Genomic DNA, 26,175 nt, shown 5'->3' on the forward strand with positions numbered 1-26,175 from the left:
GATTTAGAGTTGTTTTTTCTTTCCTTTTTTCTGCTGGACTTCGTTGTATGAGAGAGGTTTAGAGATCTATGGAGTCATTAGATTCGTAAAAAGCACCAAAACTGTACCGAAGGAGGAAGGACACCAACGAAAACGAAGGAACAACGACGACGAAAAGACGCGTCGTCGTCCTCGAAAAACGAAAACTCTGAAAGAAATCTACCCAACCACAACCACCCCCTCTAAGAAATCTACACGATCGTCTCCAACTTCCTCTTCTCCTCTAAAGCGTCCATAGAAGGAGGAGCGTCCAACACTACGTCCTCGTACTCGGGCAGCGAAGGCTCTCCTCCCACTCCCGCTCCCATCTCCTCCTCCCGCTTCTCCTCCTCGACGACCTCAACCTCCTTCCCCTTCTCCTTCTCGGGAACCGAGAGCGTAACCTCCTCCTGCTCTTCCTTCACATCCAAATCCACCAGATCCTTCTCGTCCGACGGGGCAGCAACGGCAGGAGGAGGAGGAGGCACCGCTCTCTTGATGGTCGTCGTCGCGACCGGAAGATCCAGACTCGATCCAGCAGGCGATCCTCCTCCATCCGGCGTCGAAGCAAGAGGGCTCTTCACCTCCCTCGCCCCCAACGGAGGCGGCAGATTCCTCCTCACCGGCAACGCAGGTCCCACTCCCCTGTGCGCACCCATCGACGGGCTCCCACCACTCGGAGGCGACAAGCTCGGCGGCGTATAAACCCCCGACCCAGCTCTCTTCCTCTCCCCTTCCCCGTCCTGCTCCACCTGCACCCTCGACAACCTCCTCTCCAACTCGTTCGCCTCCTCCTCGCTCATCTCCATGCTCCTCTCCCTCCCCTGCGCTCGTTCCCGGTCTTCGATCATCGTGGGCGTGGGTGGGAGGTGGAGAATCTCGCCCTTTTCGAGTTGGAAGTCATCCGGGACGGTAGGGATGAGCACGGCGACGTCCAGGGAGGAGCCTTCGAGGGTTTGGGCGCGTCCGGATTCGGCGTCGAGGAGGGCGAGATGGAGGGATTTGGCTTCGTGGGGGACGCGGACTTTGCCGGAGAGCTGAGGGTGAGTGAGTGGGTGGAGATATGGGTAGGATGAGTGGTGGGATGGGTAGGGTGGGTGGTGGGAAGGGAGGAAGGAGAGGGCGGGAGGGAGAGAGAGAGCGAGACGGGTCAGCACTTTGAGAGGTTGATTTTGGATTGGAGAAGAAAGGGAAAGAGTCGGATGAAAAGCAGAGACGAACGATATCACCAGCTTTGATTCCGGGCCATTGATACATCTTTCGAAGAAGGAAGGAAGAGAGGAGGAAAGTCAGTTTGAGAAGAATTCGTGAATCGACGCGTCGAGCCGAGATAACTCACAGCTGCGTTCTCCTCGAACCGATCTACGAAGACTTGACCGACGAGTTGAACACCGGCGTAGAGACCTCGAGATCGGACGTCTGAAAGAGTTCGAGCGAAAGGTCAGCAGGGAGAAAGGCAGCGAGGACTCGGAAGAGTGAGAGAAGACAAGAGGGAGGACGAACAAGAGAGAACGGGAGCACGTTCGAGACCGACTCTGCGAAAGTGATAGTAGCAACGAATCAGCAAGGATCGAGGGCGCTCTACGGACGGCGAAAGACTCACTCAGCAGCAGCTCCAGCACCATAGGGTCCAGCGGCGACGGCGATGTCGGTTCCGAGAGTCGCCTTGTGCGTCGAGAAGGACTCGAGAGCCTTTTGAGTTCGGATGACGAGGATGGCGTCGTAGATGTCCACTCCAATCATGAATCCAGCAGACAAGCTGGCAGACAGGTAAGAGAGTTTCATCGGTTCAGCGTCGAGCGATTGGAGAGAGGAGGGAAGAGGGAGGGAGGGAAAGTGCGAGCTCGAGCTTACTTGTTCGGCGAGAGAGAAGAAGGAGCAGACCATGTTCCGTCTGGTAGCTTGGCGACGACGATTCCAGCTCCACCTGTAGTAGAATCGCAGGAGTGATAGAGAGGCGAAGGTCAGTTCAGCTGATGGGAAAAGGAAACAGCTCGAGGGCTGAAAGCTCTCGGGGATTGAGGAGAGGACGGCGAAGAGAACGAGAAAAAACGTGGTAGACTTACCAGCACCGCCGAATGGAGCAAAGCCTGTCCTAAAGCTTGTAAAGACGCAGAGACCGACTGTAGATCGAACGTGGGGAGGAGGAGGAGAAGAGGAGGAAAGGAAAGGTGTCAGAGGAGACGTCGGCCTTCTGCCTCAACCGATTTTTCCCAGTCAGAACCACTCACCAGCGTCCTTGATGATCTTGGGAGGGATCTTCCTGAGAACCTTCTTTTGCTTCTTGGTCTTCTCGTCGACGACGGTCGTTTCAGTTCCTTCCACTGGATCAGAGAGGAAGAGAAGGGGGGAGGAAAGGTCAGCTCGACCTCCTTTTGGCTCATGTAAAGACCAGAGCGAAAGAGACGAACCCGTGAAAGCTCTAATGATTCTGGCACACTTGTCCATCTCTAGAGGGAAATCTCCAGTCACAGGGTAGAAGTGTTCGCTTCCAACCTTCGAAGAAAAAGGAAGGAGACGTCTCGGTCAGCTTCGACGTCCTTCAGCCCTCCCTTCTCCTCTTCGTCCTCTGCCTCCTTCATCCTGAGCTTGACTGGCTCATCTCTTCAAGCAATGTATAGAAGGAGAGCTCACCTTATCTGCTATCCCATTCATCTTGTGCCCTGCCCAATCTGAGATCACCACGGACTTGTCGATCCCAACCTTTCCCCATCCCTTCGCTCGTTCTTTCCATCCACCCTTTGCCGGCTCCGCAGACGACGACGAAGCAGAGTAGGAGGGAGGAGTGTTTCGTGTAGGCGGAGGTGGTAGTGATTTCGACATTCTGGTGCAGTTGAGCTGAGAAGTAGGTTTTTATGCGAGGTGAGAGTTAGAAGGAGAGTCGAACTGCGAGACCTCATCAAGCTTTCGAGGAACGGCTGCCGCTCGGCGATGCTCTCGCTTCCCGCTGCTCTTTTTTTCACAGCTCTGCATCCTTCTCAGGTCGAGTGACGCACGTTGAGCTTCCTTTGGAACCGAGGCGACGGAGAGGAGGGGGAGCAAACGCGGTGCCGAGAACAATCAGGCAAGATGGACGCGTCTTGCCAACTCTGATCGCGTCTCTTCCGTTCTTGGTACGAAAGATCTGGAGCAAGTGGTTTGGTTTCCGACATCAGATCCAGCAAAAGGTAGAATCCGGACCCTTTCACGAGCTCGGAGTTGAAGGTGATAGCTGCAGGAGGCGGAGAAAACGAACGAGGGTCAGCGAAATCGTCTCCTCCGAGAAACATGAGGCGAGCGGGAAGGAAAGCTCACCTTGACAGAGATCAGTTGCTGAAAGAAACGAAAGGGTCGAGGTCAGTTTTGAAAATATCCTAATCTCAAGCAACCTTACGTCGCGTCGATGGAGAAGCAACACTCACGCCATAAACTCGCATCTGGTTCAGCTTCGTCGCGGCTTCCACTCCTTCCAGATCCTTCACCACGATCTCTCCGACGACGCTCCCATCTTCCGGCGAAGCGAGAGCTGCAGGACCGTCGAATTGGAGTTTGGCCGACTGGAGGAATCGGTCGAAGGTTGAGAGGTCGAACGAAGGAGGGAGGTTCTCGACTGGAAGGAGAGAAAAAAAAGACGCGTCGAGAAAGAAGAAGAAGGGTTGAGTTTCGAGACGAAGAGAGTGAAAGAGAGAGAGAGAGAGAGAGAGATGGACGAACAGACTACTCGGTATCCCTGTTGAGCTGAGCCACGGGTGGGTAGCGAGGATGGGAGGGTTGATTTGGAGGAGAGCGGGACGGGAGAGCCTCGTGCGGGACGAGTAGGGGTCTTGACTTGGGGAGGAGAAGGACGTGAGGGATTCGAGTGATTGCGGTATTTGTACATGTACATTTCGAGGGGTGGAGCATCGTCTCGAAGGAGTTCGTCCTGGAGGCAACGGTGGAACATGGCGTCGATCTGGTCTGGTCCTTCCTTCACCTCCGACGTGAGATTCTGCGAATAGGACGAAAAGGAAAGGAAGAAAAGTTAAGACGATGTTTGTTGACGAGAAAGAGAAAGAGGTACGAACGATGGTCTCGACGAAAGGATGCTGAACCACCAGCGTCCCTCTGCTCCAACTCCTGTTCCCTTTGACATCATGCCTCATCTTCAATCCGCCGGAGCTAACCGACACTACTCCCGTATCCCAATCGAACATCTCTCGCGCCTTTCCTCCGTAAACCATGTAGAACCCCCGAAGCAGATCCTTGAGAGGTGGCCCTCCTTTCCCCTTCCCAACCCAGTCCCGAGCAAACTCCCGATCCGCCTCCGTCCCTTGCTTCCAACCGAGCTTCTCACGCAGAGGAGGAGTAAGACCGATCGATACGAAAGTGGTGTCAACCGTTTCGAGACCGACGTGAGTTCGACGAACGGGGAGAGCGGCTTCGGAAGGGGGAGGGTTGAGTTTGGCGATGAGGTCCTTGGACTGGAGGTTGGGGAGAAGAGGACTGGACAGGGATTGGAGGTAGGCGATGCAGAGGAAGGAGAGCATTTGGTTTCGATGAGTGTCGTTGTGGACGAACCTGGCGGGGAAGAGGAAAGAGAGGGGAAAGAAGTTAGATTCACGAAGAGGCGAAGAGGACGAGAGGCGAACGCGATTTACTCCTTTCCTGGTCCGATGGCTGTGACTGCTCGAACGAGAGGAGCGAGAACATCCGGGGAGAGAGCGGTGTAGGAAGCTACCAAAGAGTTGAGGACGAGGTCCTGTGGAGACTGGACGCTGTGGAAAGAAAACAACTTTCAACTCAGCAGAGGGTTCAACGCGTCGAGGCGAAGTGGACGTACGAAACGAAGGCGACGGTGAACTCCGACTCAGTTGGAGATATAACTGTCTCGCATCTCACTGTTCGACACGAAAAAGTCGCGAAAAAGTATGGACGCGGTGAGCTGGGTAGAGGAGATAGAACAGAACAGAAAGGGGACGAACGGAGACTGGGTCGCGGGGTCGTTACCGTCAACCCAGCGGACCTCAGAGGCTCTACCAACCCAGCAAGGATGTCCTCGGATGATCTAGATTCGTCCTCAACCTGGAAGAGTGAGTGAAGAGAATAGAAGCTCAGTTGAAGGGCTTGACGAGCAGGGAAAGGGATTAAGGAAAGCTCACAACAATTCCGAGGGAGAGATAGCTTTTATCGACGTGAGTCTTGGTCGAGATGGCCCCAAAGATGGCTAGCTCATGCTTCTGCTGGCGAACTATTTTGGCGATCTGGCTGGTAAGCCTAGCTCGAGCCACTATGCGACGATCTGGCGAGGATAGGCGAGATGCGATCTGTCGTCGAGCAACCTTCGAAAGAAAGCAGTTCGTGGTCAGTTTCAGGTCGTATTAGGGAAGGAAATAAGCCAAGTAGAGAAGGGCCTACTGATGTAGCATAATCTACGCCCTCTGTGAGGGAGAGTCGAGTCTCTTTGGCCAACTTGACGTCGTGAAGCATGGCGAAAGGTTGGGGATGGTTTGGGTGTTGGAAGACGAGCGGAAACGCAAACTCGGAGGCAAGGGGTGTCCTCGACGTCAAGGAGGGAGAGACGGGAGTGGGATTCCTAGATGTCGAGGACGGTGGTAGTGAGGAAGAGGGAGAAGGGGAGGGAGGGAAGGGAGGGATGAGCTCGGACGTCGAAGGTGTTGATGCGAGATCGGACGTTGACCGCTGAGAGAGTCGAGGCAGAAGTCGGATTCTGCTGGAGACGAGTCCCAAGCTCGTACGAGAGCTGATTCCTGATAGCGACCGTCCTAAAAAGCCCATGTTGACCGTTGAGAGGAAAGAAGAAAGAAGGGAAGGAAGGGCGAGCCCAAATCGAAAGTGAGCTCGCTTTTCCTTCTTTCTCGCCACCCTCCACCTCCCTTCTTTTTCAACATGTCCGCTCCTGGATCCCCATCTTCATCGAGATCCTTCTCTCCACCCCTCGAGCTCGATCCTGCTACTCTCGCCATCCTGGGTTCCTTCATGGCCGACAAGGCGGAAGAGGAGCGTCGGTTCCAAGAGTTGGCTGAGAAGGCTCAAGCCGTCTTTGACGAGGTTGGAGGTCAGTGGAATCCCTTGTGGCATCAAAAATGGCTGACGATGCTGATCCCACTATTCTAACTGTATCTACAGAGCAAGAAGAGGAGAAAATGATGAGCGTAGACGAGTTCAGGCGAGTCGTTTCCGAAGACTTTGGTGAGCTCGACGTCTCCTCCCCTCCTTCCTTCCTCCTCTCCTCTCGCCTCCCTCTGCCATTCTGCTTCCACGAACATCCGCTCCCGAGTAGCTGACAAACATCTCACTTCTCATCTCCCTCTTCAGGAATGTCCCAGTTTTGGTGAGGTTCAACGAGCTTCTGTCCCTTCGACCTTTGCTCCTCCCTCGACCTGACGCTTTCGACAAACCTCTTCCTCCTCAGGTACTCAACTCCTTTCGCCTACTCCCTGGCCAAATCCATTCGCTCCCTCTGTCCAACTCCTCAAACTCGAGTCGCCTTCCTCTGTTCGCCGACGGGTTACGTCGCTTTCCAATCCCTCAACCCCCTCCCTCGAACCCTCCTCTTCGAGTACGACGCTCGTTTCGATGTTCTGCCCGTCGTTGGAAGGGACCGACGCATCAGCACTGGACCTTCGAAGGAGGAGGGTGGGTTCGTGAAGTATGATCTTCACGAGCCGGAGAAGTGGGACAAGCAGCTCGAAGGAACGGTCGACATTGCCGTCGTCGACGTGCCGTATCTGAACGAGGTTCGTCCTTCTCGACACGATCTCTACGAGACACGAGATGTGCGGATATAGGGAGAAGCCTACCTGACCCACGATCTCGCTCGTTCTTGTCTTTTGTTCCCAGAAAACCAACGCACTCGTCGCTCAAACCCTCTCGACACTCCTCAGCCCTTCAGCCAAACTCCTCGTCCTGACTTCGACCTCGGTACCCTTCGAGGTCTTGTCTCGAGTCTACACTCTCCCACAACTTGGTTCTCTGAAACGATGCGAGCATGCGAAGGTCGAGCATGAAGGGGGTCGAATTCAGGTCAGTCTTCGTTCCCTCTGCTCTCGATCCTTCGTTCTCCTTTCTTTTCTGACGGCCAGCCGATTCTTTTCTTCGCTCCTTTCACCGACCTCCCAACAGAACGCCTTCGGAATGTGGGGAACCTGGGACGGAGCGGAGAACTTTATGAGGGTCGGATGAACCATGAGTCTTTCTCTTCGTCCCCGTCAACGACAGCTTGAGAGGGAAGAAGAAGCAGCGAGAGGGAGATAGTTCATCATAAAGATCGAGAGTTATACAACAGAGAAGATGAAAGATCAGAGAACCAAGGTGTGCAAAGATAAAGTGAAAAGCGAATCCTAATCGAACGAGCAAAACGAAACGAAAATCAGTTCTTCCCCTTCTCGAGGGGGTGAATGACGGCTCCCTTCTGCTCGAGATCAAGCGAAAAAGTAGAACAAAGTCAGTATGCGTTTTCTCCCTGAAGAAACCAAAGGAAACAAGAGAAGAACGAACCTTAACGACAACCCTAGGCATCGTCAACTTCTGATGGGTCGTCCTCGTCGCCCACTCGGTTCCCACAGCCTGACTTAAACTGGCCTCGTACTGAGCCGCACTCGTGTAAGGGTAGGGGAGATCCTTGGTCTGGTACTTGGCACCCTTCTTGTCTTTCTTCTCCGAGATGATGACGTTCGACTTTCCAAAATCGTGTCGTTTGGCGACGTCGATTCCAGCGACCTTCTTGATGAACTTCTTGGGGTTTCGAGATTTCTTGACACCTCGTCCTCCCCAAGCTCCCTGTTAAGTAGAGAGAAAGACAATCGAACGGAAGAAGTCAGCAAGGAAGAGTGCGAGAAGAGGAGAAGGAGAGACAGAGACGACGCGGCTCACCCAACCAGGAAGAGTGAGATCCTCTTCTCGAGGGGCATCCTCCTCCTCCTCTCGACGCTTCTCCGACGCGAAGTCCTATCGGCAGAGAGAAAAAGGGTTGAGACGGTCAGCAGGGTTCGAGAGAAGACGACCGACGCGTCAAAACGAAACACGGAGGACTCACTTCGATAACGTTGTCTCCAGCGAAAGCCTGAGCGACCAAATCCCTCTGCCTGAAAGCCGTGGGTCCAACCCTCAGATCATCCTCTCCATCCTCATCGCTCGAGTCGTCCTCAGCTCCTCCCTCAGCGGCAGACTTCGACTTCGACTTGGTGGACGTCGTCTCGGCAGTCTTCCCCTTGCCCTTCTTCACCGTCCCAGCCAACGAAACCTCGAGATCGATCTCGACCTCAGCATCCTCCCTCTCCCTAGCCTTTCCCTCGTCGGTCTTCTTGAGTCCCTTCTTGAGTTGAACAGCGACCTTGTCGACTCCGTTGGATCCGTTCTTCCCTCCCTCGACGATGTTCTTCTTTCGAGAGATTTTGGGTCCAGACGAGGTGTCGTTCGAGGCAGTGAGCCAGGGGTTGGCCTCGACGGCGGGTGTGGGAGCGGCGGTGTTGGTGCGAGAAGTGGTAGAGGGGAGGGGTGGGGAGAGATGGGAAGATTGAAGAGTCGAAGTTGAGGCGACGGAGATTTCGGATGGAGGAGCGACGGTTTTGGGGATCTGGTGGGAGGTAAACGATAAAGTAGAATGCAAGCATCAGAATCACTCGATTTGAGAAGTGAAGATTGCAGAGAGAGTCGAGAAGGAACGTACAGAAACGGCTCCGGTCCCGTAAAGCATTCGACCAGGGTTTCCACCGACCGAGACGAACGAAGGTCCTCCAGCTCGCTCGTCTTCATCCCCACTTCGATCCTCGCCGTCTCCCTCCTCCATCGTGACGAGCTCCTTCCTCAGAGCATCAGCCCTCGCGTCCGCTCCGACTTGAGCCCTCGCCATCCCGTCCTGCATGAACTTCATCCCGAACAGTCCTCCTCCCTTCTTCTTCCCTCCGGCGTCCTCCTCGATCTCAGCATCCAGATCCTCCAGCTGATCGTAAGCTCTCCTCTTGATGTCGTCCAGTCCCTCGCCCTCCTCCTCCGAGCTCGACTCCTCCTCCTCCCCGTCGTTCCCTTGGATCTTCCTCTTGAGCCTCTCTCCCTGCTCGAGCTGCTCGTTCAACTCCCTCCTCTGATCGACATCCAGTTCCGTTCGACCGAGCATCGACTTGGCCCACTTTCCAGTGTTCTTGTGTCGAAGGGTAGCTCGTTCGGTGGCTCGTTTCCTCTCCCTCTCCATCTGAGCGTCCTCTCCCTCCTCTCCGTCCGAACCGAAACCGGCGGCGGCAATCTTGGAAGCGTTCTTCTCCCGTTCCTTCTTGGCGATCTTCCTGTAGGCTTTGGACTTGATCTTTGCGACTCGCTTGTTCTTGGCCTCAGCTCGGAACATGAGCTCTCGAAGGCGACCGAGTTCAGCTCGTCGAGCGGCGACTTCCTCGAGGGTGAGATGGTTCATGGCGAGGTCCTCGGTCTTGGCAAGATCGGCTTCCGACATCTGAGCGGAGGCAAGTAGGTTGGCGACGGCAGATTCGAGGTCGTTGGAGGGCTGTGAAGGGAAGGGTTCAAAGTCAGCGTCGGTCGACGATCAAGACGCGACGAGAGGAGAAAGAACTCACCTTGAACTTGGCAGTCATTTCCGAACTGGAAGCGGTACCCTTCTTCTGAGCTTGAAGAGGGAAGCTGAGGTGCTCGGCCTGGAGGAAAATGAAGATATCGAGTCAGCTCGACGAAAGGATCGAACGGGAAAAAGTCGGGTAGCGAGCAGGAACGAACCTCCTTGATCCTTTTCATGGCAGGAGCCCACTTCTCGACCTCCTCCTTGGTAGCATCATAGGCAGCCTCTCGGTCGAGTCGATCCTGAGCACGAGTGGGCAGGGGAGCGGCGAGAGCAGCGGGAGCGAGAGCTTTGGCGGTCTTGAGGAGGGAGAGGGAAGCGGATTGAGGAAGAGGTTGGAGGAGAGCAGAGAGGGAGAGTTTGGTACCTGGATATGGAAAGAGATGAAGGCGAAAGTCAGGTCGTGGATGCGAAGTCAAGGAAAGGGGCGAAGGAGAAAGAAGAGATCGTCGAGACGCGTCGAGAGAGAACGTACCTTTGGCGAGAGGCGCTCCAAAGTCACCTTCCTTCCTACCATCCTCCCCACGATCCTTCAGCACCCTCCTCTTGGTCCTCTGAGCACCTCCATCCTCCTCGTCCCCATCCTCTCCGGCTTTCCGCTTCCCGCTCTTCAAAGCGCTCACGAAGGCTCCGAGCTGGTCCAAAGCTCCCTCGTCCTCGTCGTCCATCTCCTCGTCGTCGTCGTCAGAGTCGTCGTCCTCATCCTCGTCATCGTCCTCGGACATTCCCTCGTCGTCCTCAGACTGAGCTCCTTCGTCGTCGAAGTCTTCTCGATCCGACATGGGTCCGTCGAGCATCGTAGAAAGGTCCATGAAACCGGTGGATCCTCCTTCGTCCGAGTTGAAATCGTCGTCGGCTGAAGCGTTGGCATCGTCCTCGAGAACTTGGTTGTGAGAGTCTGGGAGCTGGAATCGGAGAGAAGGGTGAGAGGAGGGACCGGCAGCGTTGTCGGAGGAGTACTCCTCGTCTTCGTCGAGGTTAATTTCCATAGGTTTCGAGGACGATGTAGACTGCAGGAATGGAAGCGTAGATATTGGTGAGTTACTGTAGGCGACCGGCAGTCAAGAAGGGGACCTCCGACTACCAGGAAGCGAGTTGTTAAAAAAAAGGCGAAGGGAAGGATGAAGCTCACCTTCTTTGATCCCTTCTTCCTTCCTGTCCTAGTCATGAAAGCTCCTCCCCAACCCATCTGATCCTCTCCCATCTCCTCCCAAGCACCATCACTGTCCACTTCCTCGTCGTCGTCATCCTCTACGACTCCATCTCCCTCTCCAGAGATCATCTTTCGAATCCTCTCTCGAACGGCATCCTCTCCTTCCTCCTCGTCCTCGTCGTCTCCTCCACGCTTCCCTCCTCCTCCACCTCTACCTTTCCCGGTTCCAGCCTCGTCTCGGGAGAGCTCAGTGGTGATGTCCGATCGCTTGTGCTTCTGGGTGATGAGATCGAAGGCGTCGAGAGGGTCGAGGGAGAGGGAAGGGTCTTTGAGGGATTGTCGATGAGCGAAACCCGAGATATTGTTGGCCTTCTTGGAGGTGGACGTGGAGGTGGAGCGAGCAGGTTTGGTAGAGGAGGAGGAGAACACAGCTCGCTTGGGAGCTGAGGAGGTGGGGCGTTGCTTGGCCATGATTAAAGAAGGGGAGAGGGAGGGTGAGAGTTGGAGACGGAAGGAGAGGAAACTTGAGGTCGAAGTCCTTTTTGGCTGCGGACGACGATCGCTCTCGGGAAAATTTGGAGAGTTGGAGGTCTAGTAGATTCGCCATCAGAAAGAAGTCGAGAAGATGCAAAAGTCATGAAAAACGTGTCAAAAAAAGCAGCTACACGAAGCAAAGGCAACTCTCGACGACCCGCCTCCTCCTCCTCCCTTTCCCTGCTCACTCCTTCGCACCCTTCAGTCCATCAGCCCCAACCTCCATGGCGACCTCCAAAAACTCCCTGGCAGCCTCTCCTCCGTCCAAGCCCGTCGCGAGCTGATGCATCTGCAGGAGAGACGAGAGAGCCGACTTGAGGTGAGATTGAGCGACCGATCGTTTCGACGAGGAGGAGGGCGAGAGAGGCACAGGATGGAATCCGTTGGTGATCTTGGGAGGAGTGATAGGTCGGGTGCTTGACGTGGTGAAGGGAGGAAGGGCGGATTTGGTGGAATGGGGAGGGGAAGGTGTTGATTCATCGCTCCTCGTCGCGTCCGTCTCCACTCCGTCGACCCCCCTCTTCCTCTCCTCCTCCTTTTCCTCGTCGATCATCTTCTGCCTCATCGAGAAGCTCCCCATCATGAGAGGAACGTCCGGAGATCCAGCTGGAGTGAGACCTTTGAAGGGAGGAGCCGGGAAGACTGGGTACGTTCCTTCCTCCGATCCGAGGACGTCGTCCGCCGTGACGGTTCTTCCTCGAGGTCTCCCCCCTGCGGCATCTCCTCCTCCTGAAGCGTAGAAGCCTCTAACGCCTTGTTCGTCCTCGTTGTCGTCGGCGTCGCTCCGAAGGAAGTAGGAAGCTTGATCGTCTTTCGACTGATCCTCAGGATTGGGCGTCCACGAAATCGGCGTCTCTCCGCCGGTTCCCCAGACTTGACGATGCTCCTGCTGCCCGGAGTAGGTTTGATAGGAGGAGTGATGGTTGGCGTTGGAGGTAGGATGGTGGAGGGAGACTCCGGGGGAGGAGGGAGCGGAGGGAGCGATGCCATCTTCGGTCTGTCCGTATCGACCCCAGTAGTCATCGAGGGACGCGGAGGAGGAGTGGGTCGAGTGAAGGTAGGAAGGTTTGTTGGAAGGACTGCTGGGGGTGAAAGAGGGAGTTTCGTGGGAGTCGGAGTGGTGGAGAGGAGGAGTTTGAGGTTCGTTGGGCGAAGGAATGGAGGGAGGATGGATTGCCGACGCCGACGAGTTTCCTGCTTCTCCTCCTTCCTCCTCGTCCGAGAATCCTGACCAGAAGTCATCGCTAGATGCTACGACACCATCTCCTTCGACGTTCTCTCTCTCTCCAGCAGATCCAGCGACGGCGGCCTCTTTCTCCCTCTCCTGCTGCTCGGCCTGACTCCTTCTTTCCTCCGCTTGGGCGAGAGCTTGGGAGAGATTTGAAGTCCATGGCTCCGACGACGACGATTCCGAAGAGAAGAGGAGACGAAGATCGTGATACCTCCAACCGTTGGTGGTGCCTTCGTAGAGGAAGAGGAGGGCCAAGCTCGGAGGCGGCGAGGAAGCTGGGGACGAGTAGAGGAGGATTCGAGCTTGTAGAGTGTGAGGATCCGGGAGGTTGTACTCTGGAGTTAATGAAGGGTGCTGTAGTAAATAGTAGAGAGTGGTCAGCTCAGAATTCGGTAGAGATTTCTTCGGTGAAAAGGGGAGGAAGTCAGGTGAGTGAGGGAAGGAAGGAAGTTGAGCTCACCTCCCCTTCTCCCATGAGCCGCCCTACTCCATCGAGAGCTTCCGCGACTTCGTCTCTTTGCTCAGCGGCATCCTTGGAGTGTACGAAGTGGGCGATGGGGTCGTCCAGAGAAGGAGGGAGGAACTGATGGCGGTGAAGGAGGGCAGTCGAGATGAGATCGGGAGGGAGAGGAGGGTTGGGAGCGGGAATAAGGTACGACAGCAACGACGAGAGGAGGGAAGTTGGGAAGGGAGGGATCTCATTGGGAGTAGAGTCGTAGTCTGAGTCGGCCATCGTGCGAAGAAAGAGCGAGCGAGCGAGTTGGGTGGGTGTTGGTTGGAGGAAAACCGACGACCTGCCTCGGGTCTTTCGAATCGTCAGCGGTGAGCTGTTTGGTTCGCAGTTCATTTCCTGAACGACCCGAAGGAAGAAAAAAAGAATTGACCCGGTATATGCAAAACGCGTCGAGAGAGAAAGTCTTCGACGATTCGAGTGGGACGAACGAGGCGAGAAAAGTCGAGGAGGAAGATGGAGAAGAGAAAGTGAAGTCGAGCCGAGTTCCGCATCTAATTTCTACGGGGAGCTGCTGCTAGATCAACGTCGACTTCTCCTTCCTCTCAGCACTCTCCAACAACTCCTCAAACTTCCCACTTTTTCCCGCCATCCTTCTGAAAACCGCTCACTCGTCTCCCTGTTTCTTCGAAAGCAAAGCGAACGGCGTATCGAATTCGACGACGCGTCCTGCGTCGAGAACGAGGAGACGATCGTAATCGATGATGGAGGAAAGTCGATGAGCGATGGTGAGGAGGCAAGAATTGGGGAGGAGGGAGACGATCGGTGGGAGGAGGAGGAGAAGGAGGGAGGGAAGGAGGGTGAGGTAGAAAGCACGGAAGTATGACGAGAGAGGATCCCAAGTGGGAGGAGGAATTGACATTTGAACCTTGATGGACCTTCTACAGGACGGGGGTTTCGTCGATAGGTCCTTAGGTTGGGTTGTTGAGCGTTGGGGAGGAAGAAGAGGAGGGAGAGAGAAAGAAAAGGAAGGACGAAAGGCGAGCTCGGCCAAATCAGCCCACGCGTCCCAATTTTCAGAGTCACCTTTTCCGCTCTCGGATCCGGAGGTACGTCGTCGAGTCAGGAGTAGTTACTTGATGTCAGAGATAACAGAGGACGCGCAAGTTCGAGCTCGAGCGCCTGAGAGGAGGAATCGCGAGGCGACCTCATCTTTTCGACGCGTCTCGAGTTCTTGTTCTCAAGTTTCTTCCCTTCTAAGAAGAACAAGAGGTATGTTGTACATGATTCTGATACAATTAACAACCTAGAACAACCCTACAAGTAGAGACAACTACCCTCTGCGTCTCACTCGTCCGCGTCGTCTCCTCGTCCTCTCTCTTCCTCATAACGATCCTGACACGTCCACTCGCCTGACCAGTAAGGGAAGGGCACTCGTAGGGTATTCGATGCTTTCGTCGTCATGATCGCTCACGAACGGTCGAGTGGTGAGCTGGTTGAATCGACCGATAGTGACGGACGCATCCTCCTTGAACTCGAAACGAGGAATGATGGCGAGGACGAGAGCTCTTAGTCTAGGAGGCCGACGAGAAGTACGGATCAAAGTGGATACTGAGGTCAGCTGGGGAGTAAAGCAGTAGAGGGCCTGAAGGATCGAACTCACTCGGAAAGGGCAAGTCGAAACCCAATGCAGCTTCGAGGACCGTCGAGGAAGGTCATCATGTGGGAGTAGAGACCAGGATTCGACTTGGTGGCTTCCGGTAACTCGATCCATCTCTCGGGTCTGAGAAAAGGAAGAGGGCGAGGTCAGCTCAGCCGCTGCGAAAGAACGACGACGACGCGTCGTGAACGAACCTGAACTCCAACGAGTCTTCGCCCCAGACTTCGTTCAGCGTGTTGATGCTCTCGGTACTGTGAGTGGCAATGTATCACCAGTGTTTAGTCCCTCAGCCTAGCGGAAGGGAGAAGAGTACGTACGGTACGTGCACCAGCATCCCTCTCTTCACTGCCACGTCCCGAACCAACTCCCCTCCTCGAACCGTCACACTCCTCTTCAGAGGAATCGTACAATTCTTTGTCGCCACTCGATAGGTACTTTGTAGTCCCGGCGATAGACGAAGAGTTTCGTTCAAGCAGGCGGTCAAGAAAGGAAGAGCTTCGACCTCTTCCTGCGTCGGCGAGTTTGGAAGCGAGTCGAGTTCCTCTCGGAGCTTGGTTTGGGAGGACGGGTTCTTGGCGAGGTGTTGGAGAAAGAACGACAAAGTTACTGAAACGGTGTCTTGTCCGGCGAACTGTTCAAGCAAGAGCAAAAGATGAGCTCAAGGACGAGCGAAACGAGACGCGTCGACTCCGCACCAAGAACGTCGAGATCTGAGCGAAGATCTCCTCGTCCGTCATCCGTTGATCTTCCGAAAGAGTCTTCGACAAGCTGTTTCTGACTGGGAAGGACAGAAAAGGGAGGTCGTGGAACAAGGTCAGCCAAACAGTCGCAAAGTCAAAGGCCAGCCAGCTTCGTCGATTTTCGAACTCACCCATCAAACTGACGAGGTCCTTCCCCCCCATCCTCCTATCGTCGAGTGCATCTCCATCGGATATCTGGATCTGGATCAAAGCCGCCTTCCTAGACTGAACGAGCTCGGTACCGAGTCTTCTGATCGCTCGTTGAACTTTGGCAGCGGAGGAAGGCTGGAGAGGTCGATTCGACGCGTCGAAGTCAGTTGAACATCTTCTCGAGAGCGATATTCGAAGGAGAGCTCACGAATATACGACCGACAAAGGGAATGACCGCTTCGAGGATCTGTCGGTTTGCTCCAACTGCGAAGAAGAGAAACGCACAACGACATCAGCCTTGGTTTGCCCTGCGAGCGCACAAAGGAGACCCACATCCTCCTGTACCCATCAGAGACTTGAAAGCGGTGTATAGCTCGTCCGTATCTCCTCGGATACTTCTGAATGAGTGGTCGAACCCCTGCGGTGGGAAGAGGAAGAACGAAAGGGGACGGAGCGCTCGATTTAGACGACGCGTCAAAATCGAATCGAGATGAATTGAAGAACGAACCGTCAGGCCGATAATGTCGAACGTCGCTCTGTCAATGCCTGAGAAGTAGAAGATCAGAACTAGACCCTATCAAGAGAAGAGTAGATAAAACTGAGCTCACCAACAACCACATCGATCTGTTTCCACTCGTTCGTCTTCTCCCCTCCAGGATCACATCTCCCAACGTCCTCGTCCCACACGTCCGCCAGCTGTACACAAACACCAAACTCAGTCTTCAGCTGAGCACTCACAATCAACAGAAAGAGCTCACCTCATTCGAAACCTCAACCACAATCTCCCACATCCCTCTCAACGACGACCCAGAAAAAAACGGCTGCAGAATCTTTCTCTGCAACTTGTGTCGAGGTCCCGAAACCACAATTAACCCTACCAATCAAAGCAAAGGTCAGCTCGTCAGCTCTCCCTACTTCTCTCGAGCAAACTTGACTCACCCTGCCCCATTATCGGCTCGAGCATTTTCCTCAAGATCCACGGTTTCTCAAACAGGTCTCCCCTCCCGAGAACGAACTTGATCGCGTCGGGATCGTAGGTGATCAGACGATCGTGGATTCCGTAGAAGCCTTTGAATTTGTAGGTTGGGCCGTACCTGAGGGAAGGAGAGGTCAGCTTCGAGCGCGGTCTGCGTTCGAGCGAAAGAATGATGAGTTGGGTGAGACGAGAAAGCGCTCACGTTGTGTACCATTCTTGGAGAGTAGCAGTAGAGGTTTCAGGGTGGAGAACTCCTTCGAGGTTACCCATCCTGTCGAAGGAGAAGAACGAGAAATTCGACGATCAGCTCGTTCATCTCGCCGTGTTGAGGGATCAAAAGGAACTTCGGGACGCGACTCACCAATTCCAGCAGGACGAAGGCGGACCAGGTAGACTCTTGAGCGGCGAAGTATACGGAAGCCAGAAGAGCTCGTAGAGCACGAAGATTACTCCCAAAATGAGCAGGCCGAGAGCTGTTTGGGAGAGGGAGGGAAGAAGTTGAGGGATCGTCGTCGCCGGGGTCGTGGAAGAGTTCGAAGCGGGAAGAAGACCTAAAGCTGAGGCGAGGAAGGAAGGAGTCATGGTGGTGGATGGTGGTTGGAGTACGATGGTCGAACCCGGGGATAGATCATGCCCTGAGTCATTTGGAGCTGGATGTGAAGGGAGAAAAGCGTTCGCTCGACACTCGAGTTTTCGAGGCTGAAACGACCAGGGGTGGATCGGGTCGGTTTCTCTTCCTCCAAGGTGAGCCGAAAAAAGTATGTACGTACGAACCTAGGACGGTCTGTGAGCGAAGACGATGAAGACGAAAGCACGAACCGAAAGCAACGATTGCTGAACGACGACGCGTCGCGCTCGAGATCGTCCTTCCCTTCTCCTTCGCCAGGGAGTAAGTAAAAAAGGATCATGACACAAACAAGAGAGTGAAAACCGAACGAAAGAAGAAGAAGCAAGCTCCTTGGGAAACAAAAAAAAATCATGCTACGTAGTTTGAGGAGTCGAGTCGAGTCGTTCCGCGGGAGAGCGTCAAAGAGCGAGAGAGAGATGGCGGTGATGGATAATAGAGTAGATTTGTAGATGGAGGGGAGATCGTTCGAGGCATGAGGTACATGATGTTGTAGCGATGATGAGGTGGTAGACTAAGTACATGGGTGTGAAGCGTGGAAGAGGGAGAGAGGGGGAGAGGGAGGGAGAAGGGTGCGATCCGCGGAGTTTTGTGTGTGGTGAGCATTGGTGTGATGAGTGCTAAAAGAGAGGAAGAGAGGAGGGAGTTATTAAGAGCAAACGAAGAGAAAGAACGAGGCAGAATCGAAGCGGAGCTCACTCGTCAATTCCGTGTCGTCGTCGAGTCGAGAAAATCCAACGCGTCTTCGTTCCTTCTCTCCTTCCCTTCCGGTACCGAAACCCGGCAGATCTACTCAGCTCGATCGGCAAGATGAATGAGAAGGTTCGAGAGACATCGTTTGGTGACCATGTCGCCCTAAAAGCGAAGAAAGAAGGAAAGCAAGATCGAAGGTCAGGTTCGTCGAAGGGAAAGCGAAGCGTTGAGGGGACGAGAGAACGAACCTTGAGCAAAGCCGAGAAAGTAGCATCCCTGAGAGGCTCGGGAAGACACGCTCGAAGAGCTTCCCTCGCTCTGAAAGAGTGCAGCAAAGGGGAGAAGAGAGGAGTCGAAGTGGTCAGCCGCGTCGTCTCGTCCCTTCCCTCTCCACCTGCTCCATCCTCGACCTCACTCAGCCCCAACCCAAAACCCCACCAGCCTCAGCCTCGGCCTCTGTTCACGAACTCACCTAGGGTTATCACTCAACCTCAAATAGCACCTCACCACATGCTTCAACAACCGCACCGCCTGACTCTCCACCAACTGATTCACCATGTTGCTCAGCACCGTCCCAACGGCGTAGAACCTCTCGTACGTCTGACAGATGTAGGCCAGTCCCAAGTCGTCCAGCAGGATCTTTTGAACGATGAAGATGGCGACGGTTTTGGAGAGTTCCGAGCCGGTTTCCATGATTCGGAGGCAGAGAGGGATGATTTCGGTGGAGAGGAGGAAGTTGATGACGTCGGAGTTGTCGTTTTGCTGTAGATGTGTAGAAGGGCAGAGGGAGGGTTAGATGAGGGTTGGTGGGAGGAAGAGACGGACGAAGAGGCGCGAAGGAAGGAAGGAGAGGAAGGAAGAAGGAGAGAACGAACCTTGACGAGAGCACCAATGACACCGAGGGAGGTCAAACGAAGGTACTCGAAGGGTCGGGTTTTACTGGTAGTGTTGAGGAAGGGATAGAGGAACAGAGGGATGTGGGCTGAGGAGCATCCAAAGCGAGAGGAGGAAAGAAGGGAAGTGAGCTTCGCGTCCGACGAAAAGTGAGAAAGAACGAGAGGGGAACGAACCGTTCAAGAAGAGCGACCTAGTTTCCGCATGCGAGGCAACACACTGGAGGAGGGCGAGAGCGTTGCAGACTCGGTTGGAGGCGTGGGCGGAGAGGGTTGCTGGGGAAAGGAAAGGATAGACGTGGGTGATCTCCTGGAGGAGGGAGGACATGATGCCTGTGGTAGTGACAAGAAAGCAAAGGGAAGGATTCGAGTCAGTCAACGTGTACATGCACCCATCAGCTAGGTTTTCACCCGCGAAGGAAGCTGAAAAGCGCAACGAAGCGACGGAGTTGAAGGAAGGAAGGAAGGAAGGAAAAGAGCTCACCAAACGAGTGCCAAAGAACCAACGCCAGATCGTCGTACATCTCCCTCTTCTTACTCAGCTCCAACAGAGCTCCCTCCCTGGTCTCGAAGTTGAGCAGCTCGACGATCAACTCCATGATCTCGAGTTCCTCTCCTACTGATCCTCCTTGAAGAAGGTAGAGCTTGTGCTGATTCGGGTTTGCGTTGGATCCTGACGTTGGAGCTGGAGCGTTGTTGAGGATGGAAGTAGGGAGAAGAGCTTGTTGGGAAGCGAGCTGTTGCTGTTGCTGCTGTTGTTGCTGTTGTTGCTGTTGTTGTTGTTGCTGGTGGTTCTGGCCTCCTGCGAGATGGGACCAGGGAGTCTGATGGTGTTGGTCGGAGGAAGGAGGAGGGGTGTGGGAGGAACTTGGGGGATGCTGAAGGGAGAGCATCGTGGAGGGGGAGAAGGGGAGGGGGGTAGGTTGAAGCCAGAGGTGCGAGGATATCGAAGCTGTAGGAACGAAGTAAAGAAAGATTGAGCGAGGTCAGGACCTAGGAGGAGAAGGAAGATAACGAGGTCGTGAAGAAAGGATCTCTCTTCCTTCCCTCTCGGAGCGAATCGGACGTACGCGTAGGGATCTAGAGCTTGATCCTTTTTGAAGGGTGGGTATGAGGATGTCTGAGTTGGGTATAGTAGGTTCTGAGGGTAGATGGCCGAGAGGGGGAAGGGAAGGAGGAGGTTGATCTGGAGGGAAGGGAGGGGAGGTCTGGAAGGGAAGGAGAGAAGGGAAGGGAGAGGTCAGCTTCGACGTTCTCCTTCTCCCTCTTCACAAAGTATGTGTGCAAATTGACTCGGATGGCTGCTTACCTTTTAATCTTTCCTCTCTTTGGATATCCGAGAAAACTCTCTGTTGCGATGGGGTCGTGGTTGAAAGAGAAGGGAAAGAAGGACGAGCCGAGCTTGAATCTCTTTGCGATTTCTCGAAGTCCGGACGCTTCCTTCCCTTTCCTTCCTTCCTCCTCCTCAACCACAACTCAAGAATGGCACCGTCAAGACATAAGACCTTCTCGGACGACTCGGAAGTCCCCTCTCCTTCCTCGGTAGAACCGACTCCAGCTCCACCAGCAGCAGCCGTCGCTCCTCCTCCTTCAGCCTCGACCTCAACTCCCGCTCCTCCAACTGCTCTCCTCCCTCCCCCAACTCCAGCCGAGCTCGATGCCTTCCAAGCTCAGGCCAACTTGTCCATCTCCATCCTTCGGAACATGGTCGGCAAGTTCGTTCCAGGTTGGAAACCTCAAACGGCAGAGGATTTCGCAAAGGAAGAGTGAGTCGAACGAAACGAGCGAAGGAGGAGACGCAGAGAGCTCATCCAGAGCTGACCTCTCGTACCTCCTTTCGTCTTGCCTCTTTCTCTCACCCGCATCTCGCTCACCTCTCAGTGCCCTCCTCGTAACAACCAAAGCCAACCCAACCCAAGCGCTCTACCGAACCCTCACAGCCCGCAAGAAGGACAAGGACGGGAACCTGCTCCCCTCAACCTCCTCCTCCTCCTCCTCGTCCAAACATCCTCACTTCTCCTCCCTCAAACGACCAACCAACACCCAAGACGCTTCAGACGACGATGACGAACAAGAATCCCGCTCGTCCTCCGTGGGAGGAACCAAGAAGCTTAAACTGGGGAACGGAACCTCCTCGTCCTCCTCTGCGTCCTCCGCGTCCAACGCCAACTCGTTCGAGGGAAAGAACAAACTTAAAAAGAAGAACAAGAAACTAGCTCTGTTGGCTGCCGCAGCTTCTTTGGAATCCTCCTCCTCGTCGTCTACCTCGTCGGCTGCGAAGGACTCGTCGACGATCAAACCCCCTCCTCCTCCTCCCGCTCCTCACAACCCTTTCGCCCTCTCGTTATCCCTCCCCGTCCCTCTCTCCTCCTCAGACTCAACCAGCACCAGCACCACCACCACCTCCTCCTCGCTTCCCTTCACTTCCCCAACCCCTCCCTCCTCGATAGGATCCCTCCGTCTCTTCGGCTCGTCCAAACCCAAACCAACTTCCACTCCCTCCGCTTCCTCGTCGACCAGTCCAACCTCGGTGCCGCTTTTGAACCTCACGCCTTTAGGCAGCGTCGCGTCGGAGGGGAGAGAGGCAGGGGACGGGAGTGCGACGAAGAAGAAGAAGAAGAACAGGAAGAGTCGGGGACATAAGGGTGCGGGTGGGGTGCCGGGAGTCATTGGGAGGGAGGTGTGAGGGAGTAGGGGTGGGTAGGGAATAGAGGGGAGAGGAGAGGAGCGGGAGGGAGGAGGGGATGGGATGGGATGGATTTGCTTTCGGGCTCAGGATCTCGTTCGGTGTTACGACGTAGTGTAGTAGATTTCCAGGTTGTCCTCGTCCTATCCTGTGCACTTTCGTTGGAAAGGAGAGAGGAGGAGAGGGAACAAAGAGAGAGAGAGATAGACTAGAGGGACGTGAAGAGAGTTGCGAGACGCATCGGATTTCTTTTTGTTTCGCGCGAGAGAGAACGAGAACGAGCGTGTGAGAAGAGATCGGTTTATGAGTTTCGCTACTGAGGCGTGCGATGGGTCATAGACCAAGAGGCCGAAGGGGAAGTGATCAGAGAGAAGCGGGAGCGAAAAGCAAGAGAAGACGCGTCGAGTCGTCGAACGAGTGCGACGAAGAAGGTGCGAGAGAGGTGAGAGAGGGCGTCCTGGGGGTTGTTGTGAGGGTTCGATTGAGTAGGCGTATGAGCGTGAGTAAGTGAGATGGATGGTGAGTCTTCGGATCTGCATGCCTCTCTGCTCTTCCTTTCTTTTCCCGAGTCGTCGACGCTGACCCTCCTTTCTTCACGCTCTCCTCGCTTTTCCAGTCCTGCGCGTCAGTATCGCGTCCTGAAGGAGCCCAGTATGGACTTCGAAGATATGCTGGTGAGTTTTGGCTTCTATCAGCTCGCTCTTGTGTCCTCACACGTTGCTGATTCTTTTCTTTTCACTCGTCTTCGCAGGTCGTCATGGAGCTTGCTACGATAGGAAGGAGAATCTTTCACTCCAGTTTCTAGTAGATCGCATGCTCTTCGCGGTATTTTAATTCTCGTTTTAACTCGAGAGGAAAGGGCGAAAAGAAGAGCGTCGAAACACAAGGCAGTCCAGTCGCGTCTTTCTCTTTCGTCTTGCCACAAATTTTCGACCGTCGTAAATATTTCACCGAGACGCCTCCATCTTTCTGTAGTCCTGCTCTTTCGGACGAGTTGCACAGGCCAAGAAAAGAATCGGAACCTCTTCTATAAGACTTTTAAAAAAGTGACGAGTTTTGGCTCGACCTGACCTCCTCCTTCTCTCCCTTCCTTCTTCCTTCCAGCTTCCACCCTCCCCTTCTCCCCTTTCCTCTCCCTTTCCCTCCTCTTTCTCCTCGTCGTCGAGATGTCTGGAAACCTCAACCCAGGAGCTGGAGCCTTCAACTTCAACCCCAACTCTGGAGGATTCGTCCCTCGAGCTCAACAGCAGCAGCAGCCTCAAAACGGAGCTCAGAACCCCAACCTCCCTCCTCAAGGTCAAGGATACGGTCAGCAGCAGCAGCCTTACTACCCTCAGCAAGGCCAGCAGGGACAGGGAGGAGAGCGAGGCTTGTACAACCCTTACGGAGCTCAGCAAGGAGGAGGAGGAGGACAAGGATACCCTCAGCAGCAGCAGCAGCAGTACGGAGGAGGACAGGGCCAGCAGTACAACAACCAGCAGTACGGCGGCTACCAGCAGTCTTACAACCAGTACAACCCACCCCAGGGAGGAGGATTCCAAGCTCCTCAAGCTCGCTACACTCCTTCATCGTCTTCCTACGCTCCTCCTTCCTCCGGTCCCTCCCAGGCCGAGCAGCTCGCCTCCCTTCCTCCTAAAGTCATCTCCCTTGGGGGACCAAAGCCAGCTCCCTCCACCACCCCTTTCGTACGAGTAGAGGCTACCGGGCCTCCCAAGCCTGCTCCCTCCTTCTCGCTGGGAGGACCCAAACCCGCCGCTCCCAAGGCGTCCATCGGAATCTCGCTCGCCAAACCCAAGGTCGCCTCCACTCCTTCCATTCTGTCCTCCTCCGAGAAGGCTTCCTCCTCCCCATCTCCTTCCCCAGCCCCTCCATCCATGATCGCTGCCCCCAAGGCTGCTGCCCCTCCTCCGGCGACGGACGACTCGGCTCCTGGGTCGGGAGCTTCGACTCCCTCCGTCGCTCCCAAGGTCGGAACTGGAACCGGAAACTACACTCGGGCAGCTGCTAAGATTGACGCGAACGGAGTGTTGGCGGAGGTGGAGAAGCACTTGACGGACGACAAGTTGAAGGATCTGTACGGTGGAAAGGAGATTGATCAGAATGGTTCGTTCCCTCTTCCTTCCTTCTGTCCTCCCTCCGAGCTCGGGCTTCCGAGCTCATTCTTTCTCGCAAACACTGACCTTTACCTTATCTCCTTCGTCCTTGCAGTCAAGCAGCATCTCAGTTCGTTCATGATGTCCACTTCCTCGCAGCGAGGCGTCAAACTGACGCGTTTGGGCCTCTTCGTTCGCTCCTCCAGACGTCGTGTTCATCGGTCACGTCGACGCTGGAAAGTCGACTATGGGTGGACAGCTGCTTTTCCTGACGGGTATGGTTGACAAGAGGACCTTGGAGAAGTTCGAGAAGGAGGCCAAGGAGGCTGGCCGAGAGAGTTGGTACCTCAGGTTCGTCGAAGTCTCAAAATCGCGTCCCCTCTTTCCCTTCCGTCCTCGACCATGCTGATCTTGACCCCTCCCTCTTCTTTCTCCTTTCAGTTGGGCTCTCGATTCTACTCCCCAGGAGCGAGCCAAGGTTCGTCTGAACTCGCCCTATGTCTCTCAGATCAACTCGACGTTCGGTCGTGCTCACTTCCTTTTCTTCTCCTTCCTCAATCTAGGGAAAGACCGTCGAGGTCGGTCGAGCTTACTTCGAGACGGACACTCGGCGGTACACCATTCTGGACGCTCCTGGTCACAAGGCTTACGTCGCCAACATGATCGGAGGAGCTGCTCAGGCCGATGTCGCTCTTCTCGTGAGTCCTCTCGACCTTTACCTTTCGTTTCTTAGCAGTCCAGTTCGTTCGAAGGAGGCTGATTCGCGTTGATTTTCCCGCTTCCCTGCAGGTCATCTCTGCTCGAAAGGGAGAATTCGAGGCTGGTTTCGACAAGGGAGGTCAGACTCGAGAGCACTCGACGCTCGTCAAGACCGCTGGAATCACCAAGCTCGTCGTCGTCGTCAACAAGATGGACGATCCTACCGTCGAGTGGTCCGAGGAGAGGTGAGTACTCACTAGCTCGTCTTCCCATGTTCGATCTGTCTCAAAGCTCATCGCTCGTCGGCCTTTCGTCTCGCAGGTTCGAGTTCATCAAGTCTCAGCTCTCCGCTTACCTCAAGAAGGGTCTCTTCAACTTGAAGGACGTCACTTTCATCCCTGTCTCGGCTTACACCGGTGCCAACATCAAGGAGAAGGTCACGAAGGAGGTCTGCCCTTGGAACAAGTCAGTCTCTTTTCCGTTCTGATTCGTCCCTTCTCGACGCGTCGCTCATCCGAGACCTTTTCTCCTTCTGCATCAGGTCTCCCACCCTCCTCGAGTTCCTCGACGGCATGGCCGCTCCCGATAGGAAGGTCAACGCTCCTTTCATGCTCCCCATCTCGGAGAAGTACAACGATCTCGGAACCATCGTCGTCGGAAAGATCGAGTCTGGTCGAGTTTACCGAGGAGACACCCTTCTTCTCATGCCCAACCGAGTTCGTCCCCTCGTTTCCCCTCGCTTTCACTACCATCTCAATCAGACGCTTACTCTTCCCTTCTTCCTCTTGTTATAGGTCCCCGTCGAAGTCGTCGCTCTCTACGACGAGGTTCTCGAGGAACTCGAGGCTGCTTATTCGGGAGACAACATTCGGATCCGACTCAAGGGAGTTAACGACGACGAGGTCTCTCCTGGATACGTCCTTTCGAGTGCTCAGGCTCCCGTCAAGACCACCACTCAGTTCCAGGCTCAGCTCGCTATTCTCGACTCCAAGGTTCGTCCGTCTGCCCCTTCGTTCTCTCGACGACCTCGCTGACTCGCTCGTCCTTTCTCCTCGCAGAACATCATCACCGCTGGGTACTCGGCCGTTATGCACATTCACACTGATGCGTTCGTCTGATTTCTTCTGTCCTCGCTCTCCTACAAATCTCACGCTGACGACTTCTGACGTTTCCTCTCAAACAGCGAGGAGGTCAGGATCATCGTGAGTCTCCTCGCCTTTTTGGCCTTCGCCTTCCCCATACCTTCGACGAAAGCTGACCTCCGCATTTTTTTCTGAAACAGTCTCTCCTCCACTACCTCGAGGCCAAGACTGGACGTAAATCGAAGAAGCCTCCTCAGTTCGCGAAGACTGGTGAGTGTTCTCGTCTTGTCGTCCGACTTCCCTCCCCTGCCGCCCTGGAGAAACTGACCATCCTCTTTCTTCATCTCCGCAGGTCAGCAAATCATCGCTCTCCTCGAGACGGACCAGATGGTCTGCGTTGAGAAGTTCAGCGACTACCCTCAGCTCGGACGGTGAGTCTTCTTCGCCTTCGTTTCCCCTTCCCGACCTCCGTTGGCTGACTTGTCACCTTTTTATCCCGTTCGACGAATCAGGTTCACTCTGCGAGACGAGGGAAAGACCATTGCCATCGGAAAGGTGAGTTATCCATCTCGAAGACGGATCGAGCGACGCAGGGAGACGGAGAGCAGAAGACTCACTTCTTCTCCTCTCCGTCTCTTTCCTAAAACATCTTACTGACGAAACTCTACCTCTCGTCTTTCAGATCACCAAGCTCGTCACTGCTAAGCAGGCTGCTGCTACCGGTGCTGGAGAGGACGCTCCCGATCTGGCTTCTCTCTCCGTCGCCGACGCTGCTGCCGACGACGCTTAATCGATCTCTAGGTTTCTTATCTCGGTCGTTGTTTTCTTGGTTTAATTCTTGGTATTGGGTTGTGATGACGATGAGCAGTATAGAAGCAACGAATTCTGCAGAAGAAAGACGAACGATTATACTTTTTCTCTCTCGTCTGCCCGACTCTCCTCCGACG

General features: G+C 54.7%; 9 protein-coding genes across 9 annotated transcripts; 2 read left to right on the forward strand and 7 right to left on the reverse strand.

Moving 5' to 3' along the window:
• Positions 1-57: 57 nt before the first annotated feature.
• Positions 58-2,885, reverse strand: BDY24DRAFT_381419 (lipid-binding SYLF domain-containing protein). Its single transcript, XM_076639338.1, has 10 exons — positions 2,653-2,885; positions 2,430-2,514; positions 2,250-2,342; positions 2,085-2,141; positions 1,873-1,945; positions 1,622-1,777; positions 1,522-1,553; positions 1,358-1,437; positions 1,240-1,275; positions 58-1,055 (listed from the first exon to the last, which is right to left on the reverse strand). The coding sequence occupies exons 1-10, from the start codon at positions 2,839-2,841 to the stop codon at positions 231-233; spliced, it is 1,626 nt and encodes a 541-aa protein (XP_076498692.1). The 5' UTR covers positions 2,842-2,885; the 3' UTR covers positions 58-230.
• A 165-nt stretch (positions 2,886-3,050) lies between these two features.
• BDY24DRAFT_381422 (uncharacterized protein) lies at positions 3,051-5,846 on the reverse strand. The gene is made up of 10 exons (XM_076639339.1): positions 5,392-5,846; positions 5,136-5,315; positions 4,959-5,058; positions 4,817-4,874; positions 4,635-4,751; positions 4,062-4,554; positions 3,712-3,985; positions 3,420-3,607; positions 3,313-3,330; positions 3,051-3,229 (listed from the first exon to the last, which is right to left on the reverse strand). Exons 1-10 carry the CDS (start codon positions 5,770-5,772, stop codon positions 3,203-3,205), a joined length of 1,836 nt encoding a protein of 611 aa, XP_076498693.1. The 5' UTR covers positions 5,773-5,846; the 3' UTR covers positions 3,051-3,202.
• A 12-nt stretch (positions 5,847-5,858) lies between these two features.
• Positions 5,859-7,284, forward strand: EFM5 (protein-lysine N-methyltransferase). The gene is made up of 6 exons (XM_076639340.1): positions 5,859-6,052; positions 6,124-6,186; positions 6,313-6,328; positions 6,410-6,734; positions 6,838-7,020; positions 7,120-7,284. Exons 1-6 carry the CDS (start codon positions 5,884-5,886, stop codon positions 7,177-7,179), a joined length of 816 nt encoding a protein of 271 aa, XP_076498694.1. The 5' UTR covers positions 5,859-5,883; the 3' UTR covers positions 7,180-7,284.
• On the reverse strand, positions 7,238-11,340 carry BDY24DRAFT_381425 (UTP14 family protein). Its single transcript, XM_076639341.1, has 9 exons — positions 10,695-11,340; positions 10,038-10,572; positions 9,721-9,929; positions 9,564-9,641; positions 8,666-9,493; positions 8,033-8,572; positions 7,870-7,944; positions 7,495-7,776; positions 7,238-7,408 (listed from the first exon to the last, which is right to left on the reverse strand). Exons 1-9 carry the CDS (start codon positions 11,184-11,186, stop codon positions 7,367-7,369), a joined length of 3,081 nt encoding a protein of 1,026 aa, XP_076498695.1. The 5' UTR covers positions 11,187-11,340; the 3' UTR covers positions 7,238-7,366.
• Positions 11,333-13,285, reverse strand: BDY24DRAFT_381427 (uncharacterized protein). Its single transcript, XM_076639342.1, has 2 exons — positions 12,941-13,285; positions 11,333-12,834 (listed from the first exon to the last, which is right to left on the reverse strand). Exons 1-2 carry the CDS (start codon positions 13,211-13,213, stop codon positions 11,434-11,436), a joined length of 1,674 nt encoding a protein of 557 aa, XP_076498696.1. The 5' UTR covers positions 13,214-13,285; the 3' UTR covers positions 11,333-11,433.
• Positions 13,286-14,284: 999 nt separating this feature from the next.
• BDY24DRAFT_359526 (cytochrome P450) lies at positions 14,285-16,907 on the reverse strand. Its single transcript, XM_076637848.1, has 14 exons — positions 16,819-16,907; positions 16,660-16,728; positions 16,421-16,575; positions 16,240-16,355; positions 16,090-16,177; positions 15,990-16,027; positions 15,815-15,899; positions 15,690-15,745; positions 15,463-15,616; positions 15,287-15,369; positions 14,909-15,222; positions 14,786-14,842; positions 14,595-14,714; positions 14,285-14,505 (listed from the first exon to the last, which is right to left on the reverse strand). Exons 2-14 carry the CDS (start codon positions 16,725-16,727, stop codon positions 14,316-14,318), a joined length of 1,524 nt encoding a protein of 507 aa, XP_076498697.1. The 5' UTR covers position 16,728; positions 16,819-16,907; the 3' UTR covers positions 14,285-14,315.
• A 964-nt stretch (positions 16,908-17,871) lies between these two features.
• On the reverse strand, positions 17,872-19,561 carry CAF40 (CCR4-NOT core subunit CAF40; the record flags this gene model as incomplete). The annotated part of the gene is made up of 6 exons (XM_076637308.1): positions 17,872-17,937; positions 18,024-18,093; positions 18,248-18,537; positions 18,651-18,757; positions 18,846-19,001; positions 19,153-19,561. 6 exons carry the CDS (start codon positions 19,559-19,561, stop codon positions 17,872-17,874), a joined length of 1,098 nt encoding a protein of 365 aa, XP_076498698.1.
• A 1,019-nt stretch (positions 19,562-20,580) lies between these two features.
• Positions 20,581-21,385, reverse strand: BDY24DRAFT_381453 (uncharacterized protein). The gene has a single exon (XM_076639344.1). The coding sequence runs from the start codon at positions 21,336-21,338 to the stop codon at positions 20,991-20,993; it is 348 nt and encodes a 115-aa protein (XP_076498699.1). The 5' UTR covers positions 21,339-21,385; the 3' UTR covers positions 20,581-20,990.
• A 969-nt stretch (positions 21,386-22,354) lies between these two features.
• BDY24DRAFT_348801 (P-loop containing nucleoside triphosphate hydrolase protein) lies at positions 22,355-26,105 on the forward strand. Its single transcript, XM_076637674.1, has 15 exons — positions 22,355-23,457; positions 23,563-23,577; positions 23,654-23,798; positions 23,889-23,925; positions 24,011-24,145; positions 24,237-24,391; positions 24,468-24,611; positions 24,688-24,862; positions 24,941-25,138; positions 25,205-25,254; positions 25,330-25,348; positions 25,429-25,498; positions 25,581-25,659; positions 25,741-25,783; positions 25,911-26,105. The coding sequence occupies exons 1-15, from the start codon at positions 22,521-22,523 to the stop codon at positions 26,016-26,018; spliced, it is 2,310 nt and encodes a 769-aa protein (XP_076498700.1). The 5' UTR covers positions 22,355-22,520; the 3' UTR covers positions 26,019-26,105.
• Positions 26,106-26,175: the final 70 nt, after the last annotated feature.

Source organism: Mrakia frigida, assembly GCF_051309035.1.
Source record: "Mrakia frigida strain ATCC 22029 unplaced genomic scaffold BDY24scaffold_7, whole genome shotgun sequence".
NCBI classification, from domain to species: Eukaryota; Fungi; Basidiomycota; class Tremellomycetes; order Cystofilobasidiales; family Mrakiaceae; genus Mrakia; species Mrakia frigida.

Excerpts from the sequence above, each read along its gene's own strand:
- BDY24DRAFT_381419 (XM_076639338.1), bottom strand. The coding sequence starts at position 2,841 with ATGTCGAAATCACTACCACCTCCGCCTACACGAAACACTCCTCCCTCC. Across the intron at positions 2,343-2,429 it reads AATCATTAGAGCTTTCACGG|TGGAAGGAACTGAAACGACC; the intron begins GTTCGTCTCTTT and ends TCTCTGATCCAG. Across the intron at positions 1,778-1,872 it reads TCTTCTCTCTCGCCGAACAA|CTTGTCTGCTGGATTCATGA; the intron begins GTAAGCTCGAGC and ends CCTGTCTGCCAG.
- BDY24DRAFT_381422 (XM_076639339.1), bottom strand. The coding sequence starts at position 5,772 with ATGGGCTTTTTAGGACGGTCGCTATCAGGAATCAGCTCTCGTACGAGC. Across the intron at positions 5,316-5,391 it reads GCGTAGATTATGCTACATCA|GTTGCTCGACGACAGATCGC; the intron begins GTAGGCCCTTCT and ends TTTCTTTCGAAG. Across the intron at positions 3,986-4,061 it reads ATCCTTTCGTCGAGACCATC|AATCTCACGTCGGAGGTGAA; the intron begins GTTCGTACCTCT and ends TCCTATTCGCAG.
- EFM5 (XM_076639340.1), top strand. The coding sequence starts at position 5,884 with ATGTCCGCTCCTGGATCCCCATCTTCATCGAGATCCTTCTCTCCACCC. Across the intron at positions 6,053-6,123 it reads CGTCTTTGACGAGGTTGGAG|AGCAAGAAGAGGAGAAAATG; the intron begins GTCAGTGGAATC and ends CTGTATCTACAG. Across the intron at positions 7,021-7,119 it reads ATGAAGGGGGTCGAATTCAG|AACGCCTTCGGAATGTGGGG; the intron begins GTCAGTCTTCGT and ends ACCTCCCAACAG.
- BDY24DRAFT_381425 (XM_076639341.1), bottom strand. The coding sequence starts at position 11,186 with ATGGCCAAGCAACGCCCCACCTCCTCAGCTCCCAAGCGAGCTGTGTTC. Across the intron at positions 9,494-9,563 it reads AAATGACTGCCAAGTTCAAG|CCCTCCAACGACCTCGAATC; the intron begins GTGAGTTCTTTC and ends TTCCCTTCACAG. Across the intron at positions 7,777-7,869 it reads ATCTCACTCTTCCTGGTTGG|GGAGCTTGGGGAGGACGAGG; the intron begins GTGAGCCGCGTC and ends TCTACTTAACAG.
- BDY24DRAFT_381427 (XM_076639342.1), bottom strand. The coding sequence starts at position 13,213 with ATGGCCGACTCAGACTACGACTCTACTCCCAATGAGATCCCTCCCTTC. Across the intron at positions 12,835-12,940 it reads GGCTCATGGGAGAAGGGGAG|CACCCTTCATTAACTCCAGA; the intron begins GTGAGCTCAACT and ends TATTTACTACAG.
- BDY24DRAFT_359526 (XM_076637848.1), bottom strand. The coding sequence starts at position 16,727 with ATGGGTAACCTCGAAGGAGTTCTCCACCCTGAAACCTCTACTGCTACT. Across the intron at positions 16,356-16,420 it reads CGAGCCGATAATGGGGCAGG|GGTTAATTGTGGTTTCGGGA; the intron begins GTGAGTCAAGTT and ends TTTGATTGGTAG. Across the intron at positions 15,746-15,814 it reads TCTGATGGGTACAGGAGGAT|TTGGAGCAAACCGACAGATC; the intron begins GTGGGTCTCCTT and ends TCTTCTTCGCAG.
- BDY24DRAFT_381453 (XM_076639344.1), bottom strand. The coding sequence starts at position 21,338 with ATGACTCCCGGCACCCCACCCGCACCCTTATGTCCCCGACTCTTCCTG.
- BDY24DRAFT_348801 (XM_076637674.1), top strand. The coding sequence starts at position 22,521 with ATGTCTGGAAACCTCAACCCAGGAGCTGGAGCCTTCAACTTCAACCCC. Across the intron at positions 24,392-24,467 it reads GTCGAGTGGTCCGAGGAGAG|GTTCGAGTTCATCAAGTCTC; the intron begins GTGAGTACTCAC and ends TTCGTCTCGCAG. Across the intron at positions 25,784-25,910 it reads AGACCATTGCCATCGGAAAG|ATCACCAAGCTCGTCACTGC; the intron begins GTGAGTTATCCA and ends CTCGTCTTTCAG.